General features: G+C 45.0%; 1 protein-coding gene across 4 annotated transcripts in view; it reads right to left on the bottom strand.

Annotated features, from left to right (window-relative positions):
- Arl3 (ARF like GTPase 3) overlaps positions 1-25,994 on the bottom strand; it is a 57,767-nt gene that overhangs the window by 17,402 nt on the left and 14,371 nt on the right. For 3 of the 4 annotated variants that reach the window (XM_087907833.1, XM_087907834.1, XM_087907835.1), the window contains exons 1-3: positions 25,018-25,099; positions 20,749-20,892; positions 12,187-12,303 (exon numbers count right to left, since the gene is read on the bottom strand). In XM_087907833.1, coding sequence (XP_087763959.1) covers positions 12,187-12,303; positions 20,749-20,892; positions 25,018-25,098 — 342 coding nt within the window. In that variant the 5' untranslated portion in view covers position 25,099. Of the gene's footprint in view, positions 1-12,186; positions 12,304-20,748; positions 20,893-25,017; positions 25,100-25,994 lie in introns of those variants that run through there. The other variant, XM_085694050.2, reaches the window with a different exon arrangement.

The following is a 25,994-nucleotide window of genomic DNA, read 5'->3' as shown; positions in this document are numbered from 1 at the left end:
AAGAGAGACTGACAAGGCACCTTGTCTCCTCTCCCTCCCTGTGTCCCTTCTCCCTCCTGCTGCCACCTTTTGGCCATTTTATTGCTTCTGGGACTTCCCCAGCAGACGGGGGTGGGGTGGGGCAGCAAGGAGGTGACAAGAGAAGAGAGAGGACAATGGCACTGATAAATTAGGTGTCTCATGGCTCCAGGTTGTCAGTCACTGGTGCCTTTTGTCCTCTTCTAGAAGGAAAGAACTATTTGAAAACATCTGACATCCATTCCTCTAGAGGTCCTCTGTGTCTCCTCCCCTCTCCTCCCTCCCTCTTCTTCCCTGAGACAGGGTTTCAAGACCTAAGCCTGGCAGGCCTGCTTCTGCCTCCCCGTGTGCAGGGCCACACCTGGCTATCCGAGTGGACTGGAAGCTTGCCCTAGCTGCTTCTTTCCATCTTCAATCCCACAACAATCAGTTGTGGCCCTAAGTTCCACGGTTGAAGTCAGATGTCCTCAGCATTACTGTCCTGGAGAGAAACCCTGACCTTCTAAACCCCGAAAGAGCTGTATCATGTCCTAAAGTGCGGCTAGGCAAACTTCTGTGAACTGTCAGGCATAAACAGTTTTGTGCTTCTCCCCCCCCCGCTCCCGCAGTCTCATTCACAGCCACAGAGCCAGGCTGCTGCAGCAAGAAAGCAACAGTGGGAAATCCAAGAACAAACCCAGGCAGCCAGGTTCCAGCAGAACTTCATTACGGGCACTGGAATTTAAATCTCACATCGTTCTCGTGTGTCGCAAAACAGTATTTTCCTTTTGATTTTTTCAACCTCTTAAGAATATAAAAACCATTCTAACAAAAACAGGAGGCAGGCTGGATCAATCTGTCTACCTCTGCTCCAAAGCTAGAGTTTACCATGGCACTCCAGAGAGAATTGAAAAGATTTTACCAGGCAACGAAATGTGTCAAGCCTCAGTTCTGCTCCTGCAGTGGTAGGGCGGCCGGCATAATAGGACTTTTTCTACTAACGATGGAAGATTATTAAACCCAGACAAACATACAGAAGCCATCAACCTGCTCAGGGCGGCTATGAGCCGGGCAGGCAAGCAGAGCTTAGTCTCAGGCCATAGACTGGAACCCCAGGGGAGGTGTGCGGGCGTGTGTGTGTGTGTGTGTGTGTGTGTGTGTGTGTAGAAAACAATGGAATTGACTCTCAACCCTAACTATTATCTTGTGCTAGCATTACGTAGTAAGGCTGTTCTGCTGTTTGCTAGGGTTTGTTTCTCCTGGGCACTCACAGCTACTGAGGATGTGGGATTGGGTCCTGCCATGCTTACACTGCTGTCCACTTTCAAGAGGGTAGAGCCATGTGTAGGCCAGGAAGGTCCCAGAACTCCTTAATGTTCTGACGCACCGCTCCTCCCTTGGCAGTTCATCTAAAGCATCTTTACCTTATTTTCCAGTTTATTTTATTTATTATTATTATTATTATTATTATTTCGGTTTTGTTTTTGAGTCAGGGTTTTTCTGTGTTGCCCTGGCTGGCCTCGACCTCATAGAGATCCGCCTCCTTCTTTGTCTCCTGAGTGCTGGGATCAAAGTAGTGTGCCACCATGCCTGGCTATTTCAGTTCTTTAAAGACAGTGTTTCACTGTATAGCTCTGGCCAGCCTGGAACTTGAGCTGGTCTTGAACCCACAGACAGATCTGTTTGCCTCCCAGAGTACGGGGATTACATCTAGACTTGTTTGACCGTTTTGAGACAGAGTTTCTCTGTGTATCCCTGGCTGTCCTGGAACCCACTCTGTAGACCAGGCTGGCTTTGAACTCAAGCAATCCACCTGCCTCTGCCTCTCAAGTGCAAGTGCCACCATGCCCAGCTTGCCTTTTTTTTTTTTTTTGAGACAGGGTCCTACATAGTTGAGCCTGGCTTTGAACTTCTGATTCCCCTACCTCTGCCCCTGAAGTTCACACTACCACAAGTAGCCTGGTGGGTTTTAGTTTTACATTCTGTGGAGCTGAAATTATGCGTGTGCTACTGAGTATACATGCTGGCCAGAGGACAACCTGCGGGAGCTGATTCTCTCTTCCTAGCATGTTGATCCTCATGATAGATCTCGGGTGGTCAGGCTTGGCAAGGAAGCATCTTTTCCTGCTGAACCATCTCTTTATTATTGAATAATATCCAAAAAAGGTTGTATCCTAGTTTGCTATCCATTCAGAGATTAAAGGTCATCTTGGGTGCTCTTAGTTTTTGACAATCAGGAGGAGTAAAACTGCTACAAACTTGCATCTAGGGCTCGGGGCAGAAGACTAAGTTTTCAGTGAATTTGGATACTTTGCTGCTGCACTGTATCTGTGAGGCTGTTCAGTCCTAAATGAAACTACCAACCGCCTTCTAGAGTGGCCTACAGTTCTGCATCCCTGCAGCAGTGAATGAGCGTTTCCATAGCTACGAGCTCTCGCCAGCATTTGTCACATGGCCAGGCTTGGGATTTCAGCCATTCTAGTAGGTGTGCAGTGACAGCTCTACGCTACTGTGCTTCGCAATTCCCTAAGTATTTTCAAGTGTTTATCTGTCATTTCTCTGTCTTTACTTATTTAATTAATTAGTTTATAGCTTTGAGACGGTTTTATTTATCTAGGTTGGCTTCAAATCTGCTGTGGTATTCTCTTCTGTCTTAGCCACCCAGAAATTTGGGGGTTACAGGCATGAACCACCATGCCTAGTTTCTCTTTTGCCCATTTAAAATTTCAGGTTGTGGCCAGGTAGTGGTAGCTCACACCTTTAATCCCAGCACCTGAGAGGCAAGAGGCAGGTGGATCTCTGTGAGTTCAAGGGCAGCATGGGCTACAGAGTGAGTTCTAGGACAGGCTTCAAAGCTACACAAAGAAATCTCATCTTGAAAAACAAACAAACAAATAAACAATAAATAAATAAAATAAAAGAATAAAATTCAGATTGTTGGGGCTGGGGAGATGGTTCAGTGGTAAACGTTCTTGTCACACAAACCCCACCTGATTTTTGTTCATGAACTTATGAAGAGGTTGGACGCGGTGGCACATCTATAATACTGGCGCTCCTAGCTGGCAGGCAGAGAGAAGGGAACACACACTAACATACAGGAAAATTATCAGGTTGTTTTCTTATTATCTACCCGAGTTACTTGTATACTTTAGATATAAGCTTTTCTATCTGGTATGTTATAAATATCTTCTTCCAGTCTGTAGCATGTTTCTTTGTTCTCTGTTTTTATTTATTTTTTGTGTGTATGTGTATGCAAGTTAGTGCCACAGTGCACACGTGGAGGTCAGAGGACAGCCTGCAGCACTTGGTTTTCTCCTCGTCCCTCCCGGGGATCCCAAAGAGTGACCTCAGCTTGTCTGGCTTGGTGGCATGTGTGAAGCTAGGCTGCTGTGTGTAGCGGGTTCCTCTGGCAGGGAAGCACCTTAAGCAGGAAGGTAAAAAACTCAAAAGAGCTTCAGGAAGTGCCTGAAACTGATTTGATTCAATAGGCCCTTCCCTGCCAGAGCAAGCAATAAAAGTCAAGGGTTCCCTACTGAGGAGAGGAGCTGAGCCCCAAAGAGGACTCTTAAACAGTCAAGGCGCACAGAAGGCTCTGTGACCACACCAGGGGCCTGCAAGAAGCAGAAAGCAGCTGTATTTGAGTCACTTCTGCTCCTGTAAGGAATGAAGGGACTCTGGCCAGCCCAGGCCTGGAAAACATGGCTCTGGCAGTCCTTGCCCTTCTCCCTGATTCCCTCTGCCTTGCTAAAAACCATTAGACTACATCCCTAAAGCTAACCACTAAGGTCTATTCCCTTATTTGGCCTCTTTCTCCTCCTGAGACCAAGGTCCAACTATGGAAGTATTGAAGTCCAGCAATCAAAGGCCCCCTTTAGCTCATGTAATTAACATGCTAGTAACAATGAAATCCTAACACAGGTTTCCTCCTTCCTTTGTGTAAATTGTCATCTGCCTGTGGGCCATGGCTGCCTGCTCTCTACCCAAAGGCAGTCCTTGTCCCTCTGGGACAACTATCCCTTCTCTCTCATCCTCTGTCTCCGGCTTTTGTGTCTTATTTTCTGTTCTCTGTCCTTCTGGGGCAAATAAATCTCCTTTGTGCTGAGAACTTGGTCTTGCAGTGTCCTGAAACTAATCCTTCCAGGTAACCCCTTACCCACATTCCTGTGAGAGCCTTCACTAAAGCTCACTGATCTGACTTAGGTGGTGTATGCACTTTGGTCTGTCATGGGCTTCCTATCTGGACTGAGTAGACGTGTGCACTGTATCTCCCTAGGAAAAGTTTTGGCACACAACAGAATTGGCACCTGCACAGGGACTTGGCAGACCAAAAATGACTTGGGGAGGAGTGAGTGCATGGTCCCAACTGTGTAGCAAGACATGCAACCAAAGGCTGAGGGGCCTGAGTGGGAAGAATCTGTGGAGAAAATTCCAATGCAGTTGTTGTTTCCTCTTTGGTGTGTGTTGGTGTTGGTCCTAGGGCAGCAGCTGCATGGCTCTTGCTTTGGGTAGTGAGACATGTACTAGGCTGAGCCATCAGGATTAGGAGTGTCTGAGGGAGGAATCCCAGGATGGCAGTCTTCCTCTGTGTGGGATGGGGTGACATGCCTGCCTGATGAATACCAGGTGAATACAGAAGGGCCCAAACCAGCTAAAGGGTTAGATGAAATTTTATAGTCCTGGAGATTGATGTACCAGGGTCGAGCCTGTCAACAAGCAGCGGCAGAGGTTGCTTGGCCTCGGCAGTGTGTGGTTAAATATCCATTCGAGGCCGAGATGGCGGCCAAGCAAGAACTTGTTTGTGTAAAGGAGGAGTTGTAATCAGAAAGGGAGACGCGGCTAGCATCCTCTGTGCGAGCCTCTCGTGTGGCAAGTGAGTTAGATAAAAAAGGATGAGATGGAGGCGTTGCTGCTGTTTCTCAAGGTTTGGGGGCCGGAAGGAAAAGAGAATGCAAGTTAGATCCATCCTCAAAAGCCCCTCCTGGAACCCAAGAACTCAGAACCCATGGAAAGATTCAGAGAGTGGAAAAACAAAGTCAAACCCGTGATAAAAGCAATAAAGACACCCAAGGGGCTGATCAGAGACAGAGATTTGTGACCTGGTGTGCAGGGTAAGGTCTAACAACAGTGTGGTATGAGAAACTAGGGTGATCAGGAAATGCGCCGCAGTTGAACTGCTGGAATTGGGGAGGCTTAAAGGAACAGTGAGCAAGCCTGTCTCAGCATGCTCGTGAGGCCCTGGGACATGGGAGTGGAAGGGATCAGTCAGGAACCCTGAGTGAGGTCACTTCCTGTCCCTCTTAGGACAAAGGCTGCAGAACCTGAGAGTGTGCAGGAGGTTGGCCTATGGAAGCCATTAGGAACACTTGGTCATCTCTGTCTGAGTACCCACAAATAGCAGGGGCTGGAGGACCATAGAGGAGGGGCTGATGCTACCGAGGGAACCATGACTAAGAAGAAGAGCTGTGTTTGAACCGCAGTTCACTGGGCCAGACAGAATTTTAACGGAGGAGTTAAAGAACAGGTTGATCCGGCAGGAATTCCAAAGCTGGTGTGGGTCTATAGTGACTTTGCTGAATCCTTTGGTGGGGCAAGATTTTTCTTTCTTTCTTTCTTTTTTTTTTTTTTTTTTTTTGAGACAGGATTTCTCTGTGTAGCCCTGACTGTCCTCAAACTCTGAGAGCCTCCTGTCTCAGCCTCCCAAATTCTGGGATTAAAGCGCACCACTACACCTGGCCGAGACTTTTTTTTTGAGATTGGGTTTCTCTGTAGTTTTGGAGCCTGTCCTGTAACTTGCTCTATAGACCAGGCTCAGACTCCCAGAGATCCATCTATCTCTGCCTCCTGAGTGCTGGGATTAAAGGAGTGTGTCACCATCGCCTGGCCGAGATTTTTACAATAAAAGGTGTTGATAGATCTAAATGACAGACAACACGTAATGAGAAGGTGAGAGGACAACCCAAGGAAAACTTTAGAAAGACAAAGCAGTGAAAGAGCCTGTCTAGGTTTCTCACAGACAAATGTGGCCCGGTTTGTGTCGAGCTGGAGTTCCTAAAGAAAAAGCTGATAGAAAGCCAACGTGCCAAGGAGCCCCAGTTCACAGAAGACCTTCAGACAGAACGCAGGTAAAGACCACCAAGCCTGTCATGGGGGTGGCTAATAACCCCAGAGGAAGAAGGGAGGGTGCGTTCTCTTCCGGTGAAAGGTCTTACTAGGATAAAGATGATTTGTCCAGCCAGGAATTCTCCCAACAGTAAGGTATGGTAAACAGGGGTCAATAGCTACAGTGCCAACCCAGGACCACTCAGACCCAGAGAGTCAGGGGCAGCAGGGGACAGCAGGCCATGAGGAGGTCTGAGCAGATGAAGTCAGGCTACTGGGCTCATTAGGTGTGGAGCACTGCAGTTCCCTGGAAGCGCTCCAGGACAGGGAATGGCTCAGAGAGAAGGACTAAGGTTACAGGAGCTGATTACGTTAGCACCTTCTGTTCGTGCTTTGTACCCAACTTTGGCCTGAGAAGGAAGCAGCTGACGAACGGATGGAACCTTTCCATGCTGTATTAGACCTCGAATATGTCTGACTTTGGTGTCTTTCCAATTGTGGACTTCTAGGGTCACCTGCCACTCGCTGAGACCAGGTGACGGCCGACTTCCAGGGTGCTTCCCTAGGTTATCTTTGTAACCCACTCCTTGTTACGTATTCAGGATGTCGCCTTGCCCTGCACATCCTCTGGAAAGGTTTTGCTATATAGATGATGTAATGCTAGTCTCTGAGTGTTTTGCAGATCTGGAAAGGCAATGGCACTTCCACCTACCTAACCCTGCTGGAGCTCGATTAAAAGGAAAGAAAAAATTTCTATCTGGGTGGAAAAGGACACTCCCAGAGGCCACAAGGTTACTGAATGGAAACCTCAGTGCAGGGGTTGGTTCCCTGTAAGTCCTTGGCCAGGGAAGCCCCTGAGGCCCCATAAACCATAAAACCACTCTCCAATCTGTTGAGCTGCCTGCGGGCTGAGCAGTGAGCTCCACATATTGTACACAGTGTTCTGCCTGCAGGTACCCATGCCTGCCAGAAGAGGGCACCAGATCTCATTACAGATGGTTGTGAGCCACCATGTGGTTGCCGGGAACTGAACTCAGGACCTCTGGAAGAGCAGCCAGAGCTCTTAACTTCTGAGCCATCTCCACATTCTCTATGCTCCCAGCTTTTGTGGGCTGTCACCCATGCTGGGGTGACTGGGGTGACAATATTTTCTGCTCCTGTAAGTAACCCCTCACCCACACTCCTGTAGAAACCCCAATAAAACTCATTGGTCCACCTTGCAGTTGGTTTGGTCCGTCATGGGCTTCCTACCTGGGTGAGCAGATATGGAAGCTGCATCTCCCCAGGAAGTTGTCTTACTGCAGCTGCCTCACCAGTCGGCTCCATTCTCTTATTAGTGCCTTCATAAAACAGAAAGCTTAAATTCTTGTAAAACCCAGCTTATTTATTTATTTTTTCTTTCATGGACTGTAAGGGGGTAAGGTTTGTGTCTAGATGGTTTTGTGCTTTGGTGTATGGATGGTCCCCTGGCCCAGCACCATGTGTAGTAAACACTCCCTCTCCCCACCCCCCAATGTCTCACTCTCTTAGTGAGCAGATTTGGTTATTCATTGGCGGGGGGTGTCTAGTTTTGTGTTCTCTATTTACACCACTGATCAGTTCTTATATTCTTTCCATATTCTGTCTGGATTATGCTACAGCTTTAGAGAAAATCTTTTCTTTTTTTGGTTTTCTTCCCCTTGCTGTCTTGGAACTCACTATGTAGACCAAGCTGGTCTCAAACTCACAGAGATTGATCTGTCTTTGCCCAAGTACTCAGGTCTTATGTGGATATACGTGGCCCCACATTGGGAGCCGTGTGTAAAGAGTCTTTCTTTGTTCCATCTGCCAGCTTCCAAATTATAACATGGAGATTTCTATGGGTCGCTATGAAAGTTTTATTTATTTATTTATTATTTATTATGTATACAATATTCTGTCTGTGTGTATGCCTGCAGGCCAGAAGAGGGCACCAGACCTCATTACAGATGGTTGTGAGTCACCATGTGGTTGCTGGGAATTGAACTCAGGACCTTTGGAAGAGCAGGCAATGCTCTTAACCTCTGAGCCAACTCTCCAGCCCCATTTTTAAAAGATTTATTTATTTATTATATATACAGTGTTCTGTCTGCATGTATCGCTGCAGGCCAGAAGAGGGCACCAGATCTCATTATAGATGGTTCTGAGTCACTGTGTGGCTGCTGAGAATTGAACTCAAGACCTGTGGAGGACCTGTTAGCCAGGACTCCTAACATCTGAGCCATCTCTCTAGTCCCCTGAAAATTTAGCCTTAGCTTAGGCTTGTTTCTAACTAGCTCTTTTTTTTTAAGATTTATTTATTGATTATGTATACAACATTCTGCCTCCATGTATGCCCGCACGCCAGAGGAGTGCCAGATCTCATTACAGATGGTTGTGAGTCACCATGTGGTTGCTGGGAATTGAACTCAGGACCTCTGGAAGAGCAGTCAGTGCTCTTAACCAGTGAGCCATCTCTCCAACCCTCTAACTAGCTCTTATGACTTAAATTAACCCATTTCTATTAATCTATGTGTGGCCACACGGCTTGTGGCTTTTACCTACTCCTGCTTCCCTGCTTCCTCTGCATCTGGCTGTTGAATTCCCGTTTCTTCTTCCCAGAGCTGAATGTCTGAAAGTCCCAGCCATACTTCTCATCTGTTTATCTTTTTTTTTTTTAACATTTATTCATTTATTTTTTACGTGCATTGGTGTTTTGTCTACACGTACATGCCTGTATAGGGGGTCAGGAATTGTAGTTACAGACAGTGTGAGCCTCAGTGGGTGCTGGAAGAGCAGTCTGTGCTCTTAACCTCTGAGCATCTCTCCAACCCTGGCCATTTTGTTTTTTTTTAATTAAGCCAATCACAGTGACATATCTTACACAGTATAATCAAACATCTTGCAACACTGGGATTAAGGTGTGTGCCACCACACCTGCCTCCATGTATAGATTTATACCTAAGGTTTGTATCTAAGTGTTCATATTTTAGATGCTAAGTCATGCTTTGCTTTTAATTTTGAGGTCAAAACAACAAGTCCCCATTTATACTTTCCCCACATATTTCAAGTATTTGTGAATGAAAAAAACAAAAAACAAACAATGCCTGAGATTTGTCTTAAACTATCTAAAAGTACAGTGAAACAAGATTGCACAACCTGAACAGAATAAAGCTGAGTGGCTTTTGTTGTTGTTGTTTGTTTATTGATTGGTTGGTTTCTTTGTTTTTTTGGGGGGGGAGGGACGGGGGTTTTGAGACATGGTCTTTCTGAGTAACAGTCCTGATTGTTCTGTATACCAGGTCGTCCTGGAACTCACAGAGGTCCACCTGCCCCTGTCTCCTAAGTAGTGCTGGGATTAATAGCATTCACCAGCACCACCGAGCTGAGTTTTGTATTTTGGGTTTCAATATACTATTTTGCTTTTAAGCTTTGTGTAAATCTGAACATTTTAAACTAAAACATTGCAGGGTCCAGGGATGTAACGCCACTGGTATAGTGCTTTGTCCAGTGTGCCTGTTAGTTTTTATCACCATGATACAAGTTAGAGTCATTGGGAAAAGAGAACCTCAATTGAGAAAATGCCCCTGAACAGACTGGCCTGTGGGCAAGCCCATGGACATTTTCCTGACTGATGACTGATGTGGAAGGGCCCAGCCCACCGTGGACAGTACTACCTCTGGGCAGGTGGTCCTGTGTGGTATAAGAAAACAGACTGAGCATGACATAAGGAACAAGCCAATAAGCAGCACTCCTCCATGGCTTCTGCATCAGTTCTGGCCCTCACCTGTACCAGGGTTGGACTGCTGGCTGGAAGAATAAGCTGGAATAAACCCTTTCCTCCCCGGGTTGCTGTTGACCACCGCGACATAAGCCCTAACTGAGACGGCTGCTATGCTCATGACCTCCAGCGCTGCGTACAGCTGGGGGTAATAGACACCTGGGCCCCATGGTTTGGGAGATGGAGGTCATCTCAATACATAGCAGAATAAGCCCCTGGGATACGTGGAGCCCTGACTTATTTATACAGAATGACTGGTTGGAGAGGAGTGGTGGGAGCACCCTCCTCCTCTGTCATCTCATTTACCTGAGTCTTTCACCCAGCATGAAGAACAGACTGGAGCCACACTTCAGAGGACCATAAAAAGGATGTGCTGGCGTGATGCCACAGTACACTTGCTGACGGAGGCATAATTTTATATTCTCAGTTAAGGACGACAGTGAGTGGATGCACTTACTATGTCACCCAGGTTCTCCCCAGCAAATCAGACGGTCTCATCCCACAGAGGGAATGAGCAGGCTGGACTCCACCACATGAATAAACAGTCTTGGATCTGGGAGGGAATTTAGAGGTCATGCAGGTGAGGGTGCCTGACATGGCCACACAAGACTGAGGACCCAAATTTGATCCCTGGAGGTCACGTAAGAGGGAAGGAAAGGCTGATACCCTTGTTCTCATGAACCTTCTCTGGTGAGAGAAGGGGCACTAAACAACTGAAAATGTGGATCAAGCAGGGCCAGAGATGCAGCTCAGCAGCAGGAAGCTTGCTGTCGAGAGCATGGATAAGATCTAGGCTACATAGATCTTTAGCACTGAAAAAAGGAAGAAGAAAGCTGGGTGGTGGTGGCGCATTCCTTTAATCCCAGCACTTGGGAGGCAGAGGCAGGTGGATCTCTGTGAGTTCGAGGTCAGCTGGTCTACAGAGTGAATTCCAGGACAGGCAGGGCTACCCAGAGAAACCCTGCCTCGAAAAACCGATAGATAGATAGATAGACAGACAGACAGACAAAATAAACATGATGGTGCCGAAATGCACAGAGGCGGCAAAGCACGCGAGCAGTTGGGGATGACCTTAGCTGTGAGGTGATGCACTGAGGACGAGGGAACCAGAGGCAGAAAGTGAGAGTCACAGACAACTGTGGTTCCAGCACCTGAGGGGCTGAGGCGACTGGTGTAGAGCCCTAGGAAAGGTGGGACCTGAAGAGTTGAGGTCTATGGGTAAGACTTTAGGTTACTGAGAGCGTGACCTCAAGGGTGACTGTGAGACCCTGGCCTCTTCTTCCTTTTCCCTTTCTGCGTCCTGGCCACCGGGGAAGAGCTTTCCTCTATAGGCCTAAGACAACAGCCCATGGTCGGAAACACAAAACCTTGGCTAAGCTGATGAGTCAGCGATGTGCTGCGACAGCAATGAGCGCTCTTAGATCATCCACCCTCCAAATGTAGGATGCCCCAGAACTCAGTCCTGATTTCCCTCTAAGTCACAGCTTTTGTGGTCTCCTCTGGTTTCAGGATTTTGGTTACAATGCACATACTGATGAGTCCCAAGTTATTTCTAGCCTGGAACTCTCACATGAGCTTGGGTCTCATGCAGTCAGCTGCCTATTTGAAGTCTCCCTGTTGGCGGAAGCTCCTCAAGTACAACATGTCCCAAACTGCGTTCCTTTCTTCATCTACTCCTGTTCAGGCACACCCTTTCAACCTTCTCAGTGTATGGCAGCTCCTCCCATCCCAAACCAATGCTGTGCCAGCCATGGCAACAACGCTCCTGTAAGTCTAACATTTGGGAAGCTAAAGCAGGATGATTTCTGTGAGTTCCAGACCACCCTAAATGACAGAGAGACCCTGTTTCAAGGGAAAAAAATAACCCAAAACCCAAAAAACCCCAAATGATGTGGGATTCCCCTCTGTATGCTGTGAATATGTTTTATTACCATTGGTTAATAAAGAAGCTACTTCAGCAAACACACACACACACACACACACACAGAGAGAGAGAGAGAGAGAGAGAGAAAGAGAGAGAGAGAGAGAGAGAGAGAGAGAGAGTGTAGTAGGTGGCGTCAGGGAGACACCATGTAGCTGCTGAATGAGAAAGACGCCCGGAACCTTTCCGGTAGGCCACAGTCTCGTGGTGATACACAGATTAATAGAAATGGGCTAATTTAAGATGTAAGAGTTAGGTAGGAATATGCCTAAGCCGTTGGCCAACCAGTGTTGTAATTATTATAGTTTCTGTGTGATTACTTGGGTCTGGGTGGCCGGGAAATGAATAAGCAGTCTCCATTTACAGCAACACCCCCCCCAGGATTACTTACAAGAATATCCGTATTTTCAAAATAACTCCTCCAGTATGGCCTGATTTTCCTCTGTCCGCCAATGTCCCATACATTCAGTTTAAAACCTTGTGACTGTACACTTTTGATGTTAAAACCCTGAAACAAATGGGAAAAACAAAACAAAACAAAATAAAAAGACCAATTAATTCTTACAGTTATGTGTAATAGCGCACAGAAACTGGGGAGAGATCCCGTGATTTCAAGTATACAACACACATGATGCCCCGCTAAACTATACAGTCAGAAATTCTTATTTTATTTTTATTTTTTGAGACAGGGTCTCACTAAGCTACTAAGCCAGAGACTACAGTTCTGGCTGTACTGGAACTCACTATGTATCAGACTGGCTGCAAATGCCTGCTTCTGCCTCTCAGATCCTGGGATTAAGGGACTGTGCCACCACCCCCTGGCTAAGGCACAGGGATTTTTTTTTTAATATTTTTATTTTTTGTTTTTTTTTTGAGACAGGGTTTCTCTTTAGTTTTGGAGCCTGTCCTGGAGTGCTCTGTAGACCAGGTTGGCCTTGCCTTCTGCCTGTCTCTGCCTCCCGAGTATTAGGACTAAAGACGTTGCCACCACTGTCCAGCAAGGCATAGGAATCTTAATAGTTACTCTTTCTATTAGTTCTGAAGTATTCTGTCAGATGTGATACAAAGTGATAGTGTTAATACTGCAAATGGCTTACTGTGATAATAAAGAAACACACTTACAAAGTTTATTTCATTCAGTAGAATCACTGTTAATAATATCAAGGCTACAAGGCTACTTTCTTTCTCTTTATTCTGAGTCAAGCTCTCAGTGTAGCCCTGACTAAACAGGAAGTTGCTAAGTAGCAGAGGATGGACCCCGTCTTCCCGCCTCCCTTCTCAAACACTGGGTTAGAGCTGTGTGCTGCCACACCTGGCTCACATGATCTTTTCATCTTCTTTATTTCAAGACAGTGTTTCTCTGTGTAACAACTCTGGCTGTTCTAGAACTTACTTTGTAGACCAGGCTGGTCTCAAACTCACAGAGATACCCCTGTCTCTGCCTCCTGAGTGCTGGAATTAACGACATGCACCATCACAGCCTGGCCAATACTACACACACACACACACACACACACACACACACACACACACACACATATGTGTATATATATATACATATATATATATATATATATACATATATATGTATACACACACATACACACACATTATCGGATAAGGAAGTAGGGAGCTTGCCTAGTATGCATGGGCCCTGGGTTCCATCTTTCCAAAGACATGGAAAAATATGTACTATGTATATCTGTATACTTGGATATTACTAAGGATAATGAGACATGAGATTACTATGATTAACACAGACCCCTCTCCATGAGACCTTCAGGATGATAAGTTTAACAGGATACTACATGTAAGTGATAGAAAACAGAAGCTGGGGGCTGGAGAGATGGCTCAGTGGTTAAGAGCATTGCCAAAGGTCCCGAGTTCAATTCCCGGCAACCACATGGTGGCTCACAACCATCTGTAATGAGATCTGGTGCCCTCTTCTGGCCTAAGGCATACACATAGACAGAATATTGTATACATAATAAATAAATAAATATTAAAAAAATCTTTACTTTAAAAAAAACTCAGAAGCTGGATAAGGAAAATGTGGTAGATTTACACGATGGATTACTACTCAGTAGTAAAAATTAATGTCATCTTGAAATTTGCAGGCAAATGGATGGATCTAGAAAAAACCATTTTAAGTGAGGTAATCCAGACCCAGAAAGACAAATATAATATGTATTCAACTCATAAGTGGCTTTTAGACATAAAGTAAAGAAAAACCAGCCTACAGTTCACAACCCCAGAGAAACTAGACAACAAAGAGGACCCTAAGAGAGACATACATGGATCTAATCTACATGGGAAGTAGAAAACGACAAGGTCTCTTGAGTAAATTCGGAGTGTGGGGGTCATGGGCGAGGGTAGAAGGGGAGAGGGGAGGAAGGGGGAGCAGAGAAAAAGGTATAGTGCAATAAAAACAAAACAAAACCAAAAAGAAACCAGAAGCTAAAGTTAAAGATGAGAGAAAAGAACAAACACTAAGTTTAGAGACAAGCACATCTGGAGGAAGAAAAAAAATGTCCTCCTTGGTCAACAGGAAGACAGGAGCTGAGCGGAGGCCACCGCAGGGCAGACAGGGCTGCAGCTGGAGTGTCAGTGGAGCGACGGGGGTCTGCTGGAAGGCACGCTCACTCTCCGAAGTGGAGACCCCATCACAGACCACGATGGAAACCAATGCACGCTCATCTGAATAACCTCAGTAAGCACCTCAGATAAACCTGAAAAGAAAAGCTTTTGCATGCCTTTAATCCCAGTACTCAGAAAGTTGATGCAGGAGGATTGCTGCAAGTTCTAGGCCAGTATGGTGGGCTACTTGTTGAGTTCTGGGCTAGCCAGGGCTACAGACTAAGACTCTATCTCGAAAAACAAAATGGATAAAATTAAATAAAGAAAGAAAAAAAAAAGAGAAAGGGAAAACTTGTTTTTAGGGCAGTTATTCAGAGTAAAACCGGAGGAAAGCAAGCCGTGGCAACTGGGAATTAGTGGAGAGAAACAAGCTAACAAGACCTCTGGGGTTCAGAAGGGACGCACTTCATGAGCAAGAGGGGAAAAAATCCTCTTGCAAGAATGATAAAGGGAGACTAGGATTGGAAACAGTCGACCACTACTTTGCTACATTTCATCCCGAGTAACTGGTATTAGGTGGGTCTGGGAACACCTCCAAAAACACCTGCCCCACCTGGCAGCCTGCCAGCACTGCTGCCTAGCACACCAGGCCCAGCCTAGGCCGGTGGACCAGGGAACACTGCTCCTCAGTTCTGTGGAGGAACACTCACAGAGGACAAACAGGGATGGCACTAACCAGCACTCTCCTAAATCACCCACGACTGAATAAATTAGTCACTCAAGAACTCCAAGGGAAATGTCTTAAAGGTATCATGAAAGCGACAGTGCCTTCTTCATGGTGACTTGCTAACAAAACAACTTGTGTGTATCCTCTCTCTTTCCTCCTTCTTACTGTTGTTTTTTGTTTGTTTGTTTGTTTTTTGTTTTGTTTTTTGAGACAGGATCTACGTAGCCTTGGATGACCTTAAACTCACTATGTAGTGACTGAGGATGACCATAAGTTTCTGATTCTCCTGTCTCCATTTTTTTAGTGCCAGGATTACTGGAGTGTGTCACCATGACCAGCTATAATTTGAAAATTCTATTCTTTAACAATGATATTTATATAGAACCAAGAGATATCAAGCCCTTTCTGGAATGAAGTAGAAAATAAATAGTAGTAAATTCTGTGATGTGACCACATGTTTCAACTCCTTAAACTTCTGGCGTTTGTTTTTGTTTCTTCCTTGCACGAGCTACATTACGCCTTAAACATAAACTCAAGCCAGTGAGATGGCTCGGCAGGTAAAGGCGCTTGCCACTAAGCAGAACATGTGAGTTCAGTCCCAAGGACCCATGGAGTGGAAGGAGAGACCCAATTCCTGTAAGCTATCCTTTGGTTGCCATGTGCTGTGAGCTCCCAGATGCTCTGCTATGGCCCATGCCTGCAGCTTAACCCAAGTAAACAAATGTAATTACAAAAAATAACTTCTTAAATTTCTATAAGTCAAGCCAAGTATGGTGGCACACGTCTTTAATCCCAGCACTTAGGAGGTGGAGGCAGGCGGTAAGGTTAGCCTGGTTTACAGAATGGGATCCAGGATAGTCAAGGGTCATAGAGAAATCCTATCTTGGAAAAAACAAAATAAAATAATTTTTTTTTTGTAATTCATCAGATCCACAGACTCTACTAGGAAACTATTCTAAGGAAATAATAACAAATGAGCACAAACATGCGTACACAGATGTATGTGTTTGTGTGTGTGTCTGTGAGCATGCATGTGTGTGCACAGCAACATATAAGGATGTTCATGCTCTGGGATGTTGTTTAGCTGGGAGAGCTCTTGCTTAAGCAGGAAGCCCTGTCTACAGGTGTAGTGGAGCACACTTGAATCCCTACACACACGAGACAATGGCAGGAGGACCGGGAGTTCAGGGCCATCTTCAGTCATATATCAAGTCTGAGGCCATACTGGGATACAACAGACCTTGTTTAAACAAAAACAAAAGCAAACACAAAGAAAGATGCTCATGATTAATCTGGAGTAAAAAAAGATCATATAAGAAGCTATATTTGCCAGGTGGTGGTAACACACACCTTTAATCTCAGCACTCTGGAGGCAGAAGCAGAGGATCTCTGTGAGTTCAAGAGGCTAGCCTGACCTACACAAAGAAACCATGTCTTGAAACCCAAAACACAAAACAAAACAACAAATAAAAATCAAAATCAACCCCCTCCCCCAAAAATCTACAATATATTATTTTCTTCTTCTTTTTCTCCTCCTCTTCTTGCTCTTCTTCCTCCTCTTCCTCCTCCTCTTTCTCTTCGTGAGACAGTGTTTCTCCGTGTAGCCCTGGCTGTCCTTGAACTCACTTTGTAGACCGGGCTAGCCTCAAACTCAGAGACCCACCTGTCTCTGCATCCTGAGTGCTAGTATTAAAAGCATACACCACCACTGCCTGGCTTCCAAGGCAACTCTTATCAGAGAAAGCATTTAATTTGGGGCTTGCTTACTTTCCGAGGCTTGGTTAATTATCATGGAAGGGAGCATGGTGGCACATGGACAGATGTGGTGCTGGAGATGAAGGCCACCCCTCCTGTCCTCCTAGTCTTCCCTGGTGACTAGGCATTCAAATAGATGAGCCTAGAGGGGCCATTCTTATTCAAAACATTGCAGGCATTATAAATATTTTCTTTTTAAATTCTAAAACAATCCTTTTCATGTGTGCGTACGCACATCACAGCTGAGGTGGAGTCTCTTCAGCACCCAGGTCCCAGGGACCGAACACAAACCCTCCTGTTTGGCGCTATGCACCCTCATCCACCGAGGCATCCTCTTGCCAGCTGTTGTGGTCTCTAGTTTCTCAACTTTACTTATTCAGTAAAGAACATCCTAAGTCTTTTCAAATATTAAACAAAAATAGGGTAAGAGTGTGTTAGAGAGTAAGTATGAACCCTCAACACTGTAAAATTAAAAATTAGCACATCAAACCAAGCCTGAGGGCCGCGCGGGCTGAGTTACAGCGCAGACCGGCTTCTGTTTGCTCTGCCTCCATGGCAGTGCTCTGGCAAACGCAGTCTATTGCCCACACTAAGCCCCCAGCCCTTCTCTTTCTGGCAGAAATCCCGACACACTAATGTGTGTTTTCTGCCTTGTAGGCTAGACCGCTGTAATTTCCTCCTCCTCGGGCTATACATTAAATTTGTTCAGAAGCTGTAAGATTGCTCATTTGGTGGCAGCTGAGACGACTTTTTCTGCAAAGAGTTGTGAATCGCTAAGACTCCCAGGCCGTGAAGTATACACGTCAGCACAGCACCAGGGGATATCACAGCCGTGGACAGAAAACATTAAGGCTGCTGTGCTCACACATCTAAAGGGTTTTAAGTTTTAAGATGAATAGGCTGTCTTGGCCTAACGTCAAGTTTATTTGGGTTTTCTTCTAGGGAATGAGGCCTACAGAAGTCCCTGGCATTCTCTGTCAGGACCTGTCCTTGAGCTCCCTAGATGTTAGCACCATACTTATCCCTGAGTTTTGGTTGCTTGCCCCTTTAGGAAAGAGGAAGGGTGATAACCTGGATCTAAAACAAACGAACCAGGCCAGGAGATGGTGGCGCACGACTTTAATTCCAGCATTTGGGAGGCAGAGGCAGGAAGGTCTGAGTTTGAGTCCAGACTGGCTTATAGAGCAAGCTGAGTTCCAGGAAAGCCAGGTATACACAGAGGATCCCTGTCTCAAATCAAATTAAATCAAATCAAATCTAACTAACAAAATAAATAAAAATAAAACCAACAAACCAGGTTTTGTTTTAGTCTTTCTTTTTAAATTTGAAAAATCGATACATAGCTGGGCATCATGCCGCAAGCCTGTAACCCTGGCACTAGGGAAGCTGCGGCAGAAGGACCCCGAGTTGGAGACTAGCTCTGGCTATACGTGAGTTCAAGGGCAGCCTGGGCTATATAGAGGCTTTGTCTTTGTCTTAAAGAATATGTAAATCTAAAAAGCTGATATGTTTCTTTCAGAGTACCTTTTCTTTCTTAAAAAAAAATTCTTTCTCAGAATTTTTTTTTTTTTTTAATTTCTCTGTGTAGTTTTGGAGCCTGTCCTGGAACTCACTCTGTAGACCAGACTGGGCTCGAACTCATAGAGGTCTGCCTGCCTCTGCCTACTAATTCTTTTTTTTAAGGTTATTTATGTGTATTTTTATGTATGAGTGTTCTGTCTGCATGGATCCCTGCAGGCCAGAAGAAGCATCAGATCTCCTACAGAGGACTATAAGCCCCCATGTGGATGCTGGGAATTGAACTCAGGACCTCTGGAAGAGCAGCCAGTGGTTTTATTTTTTTAAAATTGATTTTATTGAGCTATACATTTTCTCTGCTCTCCCCTCTTCCCCTTCAACCCTCTCCCATGGCCCCCATGCTCCCAAATTACTCAGAAAATCTTGTCTTTTTCTACTTCTCATATAGATTAGATCCATGTATGTCTCTCTTAGGGTCTTCATTGTTGTCTAGGTTCTCTGGAATTGTGATTTGTAGGCTGTTTTTTTTCTTCTTGTTTAGAAACCACTTATGAGGGAGTGCATATGATAATTGTCTTTCTGGGTCTGGGTTACCTCACTCAATATGATGTTTTCTAGCTCCACCCATTTGCCTGCAAATTTCAAGATGTCATTATTTTTTTTTCTGCTGTGTAGTACTCCATTGTGTAAATATACCATATTTTCCTTATCCATTCTTTGGTCGAGGGGCATTTAGGTTGTTTCTAGGTTCTGGCTATGACAAACAATGTGAGCAGCCAGTGCTCTTAATCTCTGAGTCATCTCTCCAGTCTGAGATTTTATTTTTATTTATTTTTTTGTGTATGGGTGTTTTGCCTACATGTATGTCTTTCCATCACATGCATGCAGCTCCAAAGAGGACACAAGAGTGCACCGAATCCCTGGGACTGGAGTTTCAGATGGTTGTGAGTCTCCATGTGGATGCTGGGAGCTGAACTCAGGACCTAGTCAGTGCCCTTAGCCATGAGCCCTCTCTCCAGCTCCTTTCATTTTTTTCTTGTACACTTTCTTTGTGTCCACTTCATAACCAAAGATAAATTCTTTTTTGTTTTGGTGCTGGGCCTTAAACATTCTATAACTTAGCCACACCCCAGCCTTGACTAGGGCCTTTGTTTATTAGTTTAAAATTTATTTACATGCACTTGTGTTCTTTCAGGAGTCCATGTGCACACATACATGCAGGTGCTGACGGAGGCCAGAAGGTGGTGCAAATGCCCTGGAGCTGGAGTTCTGGCAGTTGTGAGCTGCCATGTGGGTGCTGGGAACCGAATCCAGGTCCTTAGTAGGATCCTGAGTGCTCCTAACCACGGCACTGTCTCTCTAGCCCTATTCATTTTATTTTTGGCTTCTTTAAGACAGGCTTTCAGGGCCCTGGAGCTCACTATGTAGACTAGAATGGTACAAACTTATAGTAATCCTTCTCCATCTGCCTCTGAGCTACACATGTCTGCCACCATGCCTGACTAAAACTTTTTTTCTTTTTGAGACATTTTCTGAAGCCTACGCTGACCTAGAACTTACTAGGTGGTCAGGGATTGTTTTAAACTCCTGATTCTTCTTCCTTTGCCTTCCAAGTGCTGTAGTTACAAGCACTTACCACCACTCTCGGAACTAAGTCATGTACCTTGCGCTGGATTCCATCCTTAGCACATTAAAAACAAAGTGTAGGGGCTGTCTAAGTAATGACCATTTAGGCCTAAGGAAGATGACTGAGACATGTGTAAAGACTTAAATTGTGGTAGGATAGACACGGCATGTGTTTGGGACTGGAGCTGAGCCTCTGCTTCCCGAGGGTTAGGATTAAGGCCTGCAGCTCCAATCATTTCATTTGCTTCCTCTTCTTCCTTTCTTTGGGCTAACCATTTTTAAATTATCGTGTACGTATATTTACGCAGTCTGCGTCCAGCCCCAGCATGGCTTTCATCTTATAAAACCCATCTCTTACATCAGGCAAAGCTCCCTACGGTCTCATTCCCAGCTCCAGTAACCACTCCTCCTCCTCCTTCCTGACTCTGTGAGTTGGACAGTTCTAACTACTTCACATGCATGGACTTTCTTGTGTATGTATTTGAAATTTGATTATTCTTAGACAAGATAGACTTTTCTCAGAAACAAACCTTAGCAATATCCTGACTGTGGATGTGACCCCCTGCCTTATTTCCTGCCTTTACTTCCCTGTGATGATGGACTATAACCTGGGACTGTGAGCTACAGTCAACTCTCTCTCTCTCCAGTTGCTTTTAGGCGGGGCATTTGATAACAGCCACAGCCAGGGAACCGGGACAGCTACCTCCACCTTGCCTGGCTGACAGCACTGGGAGCCGAGGGTGCGCTCACCTGTGTAGGTGTGATGTGGCTGATGTCCTCAGATGCGAGCTGTTTCAGCAGAGTCGTCTTGCCGGCATTATCCAAGCCCAGGAGCAGGATCCGCACCTCCTGGTCTGGTGCACTTTTCAGTTTGCGCAAAATAGAGAGCAAGCCCTTGGACAACCATGAAAGAGACAGATTACTGGGGGCAGTGACTGCGGTGTTAGTGACATCAGAATGACTTCCTGAACAAGGCTCTCGGTTGTGGACACCTCATTCCTTTCCACTCTGATGCCATGTGCTCCTTGCTCCTCCCTTCCAAGTCTTAGCAGAAGCGTGGGAACACACGTCCTCCTGCTCTCCCTTTCGGCCTGGCTTACGTCACCCCAGCTCTTCTCAAGTGTGAAGTGCCACCCATCCGTGCTCCTCAAGCCCTTGGTGGACAATTAGGCTGGAATATTCATCATAGCAAACTAGGTCACTGCTCATATTTCCCCATTTCCAGGGTGAAGCTTCTTGCCACGTAGAGAGATATGAGAATTACTTGCCCAATTTAATACAGGACTCTGAGGTGGTGATTGTGCCAAGAGACCTCACACAAACGCTGTCAATGTTCCTAAAACCTGCTGAACTCTTGAGAACTGTGCAACAAGCACCGCCCCCACAAAGTGACACAGTAAAGAAAGGGCAAGGATTCTGTGTGCTGGGGGAGTGACATTAGGACAGGAAACAGAGTGGCCACTAAGGTGGGCAGACCAAGCCAATTCTCAGCAAAAACGCTTAAACTACAAAGAACACTGTGCTGAGGTTTGAGCTCGTAGAGCCTCACTGTAGATCTAAGAGAACCCTGGCTATTAATAGAGATTAAAGACTGCGATCTGGGAGTTGATCAGAGCAGAAAAGGTCAAGTGATGAAGATCAAAGCCCAGTTTTTAGGATGATGGTAAGATCACAAGTTTAGCCACTTAAAAAAAAAAGTTTGTTGTTCTTTTTTTTTTTTTTTAAAGTTTTTGGAGACAGGATTTCTCTGTGTATCTCTGGTCATCCTGAATCTCCCTGTACAGACCAGGCTGGCCTCGAACTCACAGAGCTCCGCCTGCCTCTGCCTTCCGAGTGCTTCCTAAGGTGCTGTCAGAGACACAAATAGGCTGCAAGAAACAGCAGCTGCAGTCTACGCTTAGGCTCTGTTTGTTTCAATTTGTGTTCATGACTTCCGCTTTACAGGGTCGGTGAAATACAGAGAATCCCCGTTTTCCAGATGAAAAATCAGACATAACCATTAGGGAATTATACAAGGCATTCATGATCATGATTTAATCAGTGTTTAAACATTATTCTTTTTTATTATTTATTTTACTTTTTGAGATAGGGTTTTTCTGGATGTCCTGGAACTCACTTTGTAGACCAGACTGGCCTGAAACTCAAGAGATCTGCTGTCCTCTACCTCCGGAGTGCTGGGATTAAAGGTGCACATCACATATTATCTTTAAGTATGTGCATCCATGGGTATCTGTGCATGCGTTATGTGGACATGAATGCGGGTACATGTAGAGGCCAGGAGTCAGATTCACAGTTTCCAGGTCATTTTTGTCGTCGCTGGGAACCAAACTTGGGTCCTCTCCGAGAGCAGTCAGGGCTCTTAAATGTTGAACCATCTCTCCATCAAACCCTTTTCTTGGGTGGGAGGTGTTGGGCACTGAACCCAGGGCCTTGCCCATGACACTGACATATTCACTCAGCCCCTAGCCCTACTTTCTTATTTATTTATTTATTTTTTTTATGGTTTATTTAACTTTTTATTTTATGTGCATTGGTGTGAAGTGTCAGATCCCCTGGAACTGGATCTTCAGACAGTTGTGAGCTGCCATGTGGGTGCTGGGAATTGAACCCGGGTCCTCTGGAAGAGCAGTCAGTGCTCTTAACCACTGAGCCATCTCTCCAGCCCCCCTACTTTCTTATTTAAAAGGCAAGAAAAATTTTATCTTCTATTCATTTGTTTTGTCCTGCAGCTGACAGTCCTAGCCCAATAAGGCATGGTTCAAAAAGAATCAGGGACCAGATGTGTTGGTGCTCACCTTTAACAAACCCAGGACTCAGGTGGCAGAGGCAGGCAGATTTCTGTGAGTTCAAGGCCAGCCCAGTCTACAGAGAAAGTACCAGGACAGCCAGAGCTACAGAGTAAGATCCTGTCTCAACAAACAAACACACAAACGAATGAATCAAAGGTAGTTCAGTTTTAAGGGCATATAATCTAAGATCCCAGCCAGAGTCTTCTAGCCGAGTCTTAGAATATAGAATTACAGCTGGGTGATGGTGGCATACATGCTGTGGAATTCATCTCTGCATGCTGGGTGCTGTGGGAACTCCTTCACCCAATAGCCTTTAAGATACCCAGTTCCCAGTGCATGCTGAGGACTGCAGCTGAGGACCCTTTCTGTGAGTTTATCCCCAAATAAATAAACCTTTATTATACTCCTATTCCAGGCTACTGTGGGAAAACAAACAGGCCCTGCTCAAACTCAGATCTCCCCCCCTCCCAGCCTGTCTGCAGCCTTGTCCCACCCTATGCTGAACTACCCCTCTGGTGTGCAACTTTGCCAGGTTTGGCTCGGTTGGCCCGCTATGGCGACTTTGCCAACCGAGGCATTCACCTCCAACGTGGCGTCTGCCAGGCCTGCTCTGAGCAGGCCAAGCTCTGACTCCAGGAGCAGCGGCTCTAAGCCTGCACCTGGAACACAGGCTTGAAATGTCAGTTCGGATCCGTGAATGCCTGGCCCTAGCTCTGGTCATTAACCTCGCGGCTCAGAACTGCCTGCAAGCTCTGGGTTTCTTAACCTTCTGCCCAACTCAAACCTTTTCCATATGCAGGTGGGCTGCTTTTAAGTATTTAAATGCATTTGTTAGTAATTCTAAGTCTCAGGTAATTCAGGTACTGATCTAGGACCTGCCTTACTGCCACAACTCTGACACCTGCTGGCCAATCCAGATTATTACACCTACAACAATTTTCTGAAAATTATAACGGAGGTAAATTAATTTGACTAATAAATAAATAAATAAATTTGAAAATTGTAAACCAACCTCAAGATAATGGAAGACAGTATCACCATCCAGGAATTTAACAACCTTTTTGTTTCTACTACACGGATGGAATTCTGCAAGAGCTATATGAGCTACTTGGTATATATATTTTTGTGATCATGGCAGCTATTAGCTTTGTTCTTCATATTATATCCTTAAAGAAATGTTTTCATAACAGAGTTAAGAATGAAAAACTTGCCGGGCGGTGGTGATGCACGCCTTTAATCCCAGCACTCGGGAGGCAGAGGTAGGTGGATCTCTGTGAGTTTGAGGCTAGCCTGGTCTACAAGAGCCAGTTCCAGGACAGGCTCCAAAGCTACAGAGAAACCCTGTCTCGAAAAACCAAAAAAAAAAAAAAAAAAAAAAGAAAGAATGGAATGATACAGTCTCTAGCTAAAAGGATTCATACTATTGTAAATGATAACCTTAATTTGACAGGCAAAATTCAATCCATGTCAATGGGTTATGAAAATTTACAAAAGGGTACTGAGAGATTATCTGAAAGGATTCATACTGTTGAAATTCACAATCAAAATCTGTTAAAAAGTTATGGTAAATTTAGCAGATAGGATATTCCTCCTAGAAGGCAATCTACATGCCATCAGATCTCATTACAGATCAAATTCTTGGCGAGGGACATTATGATGAGCAACAGTCAAGCTATTTACAATGAACACATCTTGTCCCTATGCCATACAGCAGCCTTGAATGCTTGGGACAGGATTCAAGAATCAAGAAGAACTGAATCATATACTAAGGTCATACAAGCTCCAAGAGAACCCTTTAACTAACTAAAGCTGTACAAATAGGGGTAACAGATCCAGAAGCTAGACAAATACTTATTGAATCTCTGACTTTTGAAAATGCCAACTTAAATGCAAAAAGATACTTGGGCCTTTAAAGGTCAGGTCAGCACTAATGGATGAATGGATCCTGCACACAGCCAATGTTGAGTCCTTTGACTATAACACTGAGGCTTGGGTAGAAGAAGCAATTTCCAAAGGTAAAAAGAGACATCAAAATGCCAAATGTTTTAATTGTGGTAGAATAGGACATCTGAGAAGGGATTGTAGACAAGGTATTCCAAGAAATAACGTTTCCTCTGGGAATGACAAAAATAGAAGGCCCCAAACTTCTGGGTTATGCAGAAGATGTGGCAAAGGCCAACACTGGACCAATGACTGAGATAAACAAGGAACAAACAAGGCAAACTGTTACCATCAGGAAACTCCTTGGGGTACTCTCGCAGGTCCCCAGGTCAAATGTGGTCCAGTCATTCCCAGTCACTGTGGAGGACATGCCGCTCTGGGAAAATTAGAAAATCCAGTGACTGTTGTAAAAAACCATACTGCTCTGAACGATAGTAGAATAAACATGGAGGATGAATCAAAAATTCCAATAGAAAATAGGAAATATATATTGTGGCAGACTTCTATACATGATCAAAGACCAAAGTTGAGCATGCAAATAAATAACATTGTAATTGATGGATTACTGGACACGGGTGTAAATGTGACTATTATTACTCAAGAATCTTGGCATCCAGATTGGCCTCTTTAGGAGGCAGATGTTCAATTCCTAGGAATTGTAAGTCTATCTCAAGCAAAACAGAGCATGAGATGGGATAGATGCATAGGGCCAGAAGGACAGAGAGGAAGGCAGAGTGAATATGTGGATAATATAGCAGCGAATCTATGGGGTTATGATCTGTTGCAGCAATGGAATACCTAGATTAACATTCCTGCAGTCTCAGAAATAGAACATAAACTAACTCATATTTCTGGGAAGGATATTATAAGGTACTATATTAAAAAAAAAAACAGCCATTCAGGCTGTTCAAACACACAAAACAACTAGCCAACTTTGAGAGATACCTACCTTTAAAATGGTTAGCTAAGAAACCAATATGGGTTAATCAATGGCCTTTAACAATAGAGAAACTGCAGGCTTTACAACAGCCGGTACAAAAGCAACTAGATATTCAGCATATTGAAGAATCGACCAGCCCTTGGGATTCTCCTGTATTTGTCATTAAAAGAAATCTGGAAAATGGAGAACAGTGACAGTTCTGAGAGCAGTTATAAGGTGATTCAACAAATGCACCCTCTATGATCTGGAATTCCTTTGTCTTCCACATTGCCTCAAGGAAGGCTTCCTATAGTCATTGATTTAAAGACTGTTTCTTCACTATACCT

Source organism: Myodes glareolus, chromosome 7 (genome assembly GCF_982192425.1).
Source record: "Myodes glareolus chromosome 7, mMyoGla1.1, whole genome shotgun sequence".
Taxonomy (NCBI): Eukaryota; Metazoa; Chordata; class Mammalia; order Rodentia; family Cricetidae; genus Myodes; species Myodes glareolus.
Note: the sequence above shows the minus strand (reverse complement) of the source record. Positions and strands in the feature narration are given on the sequence as shown.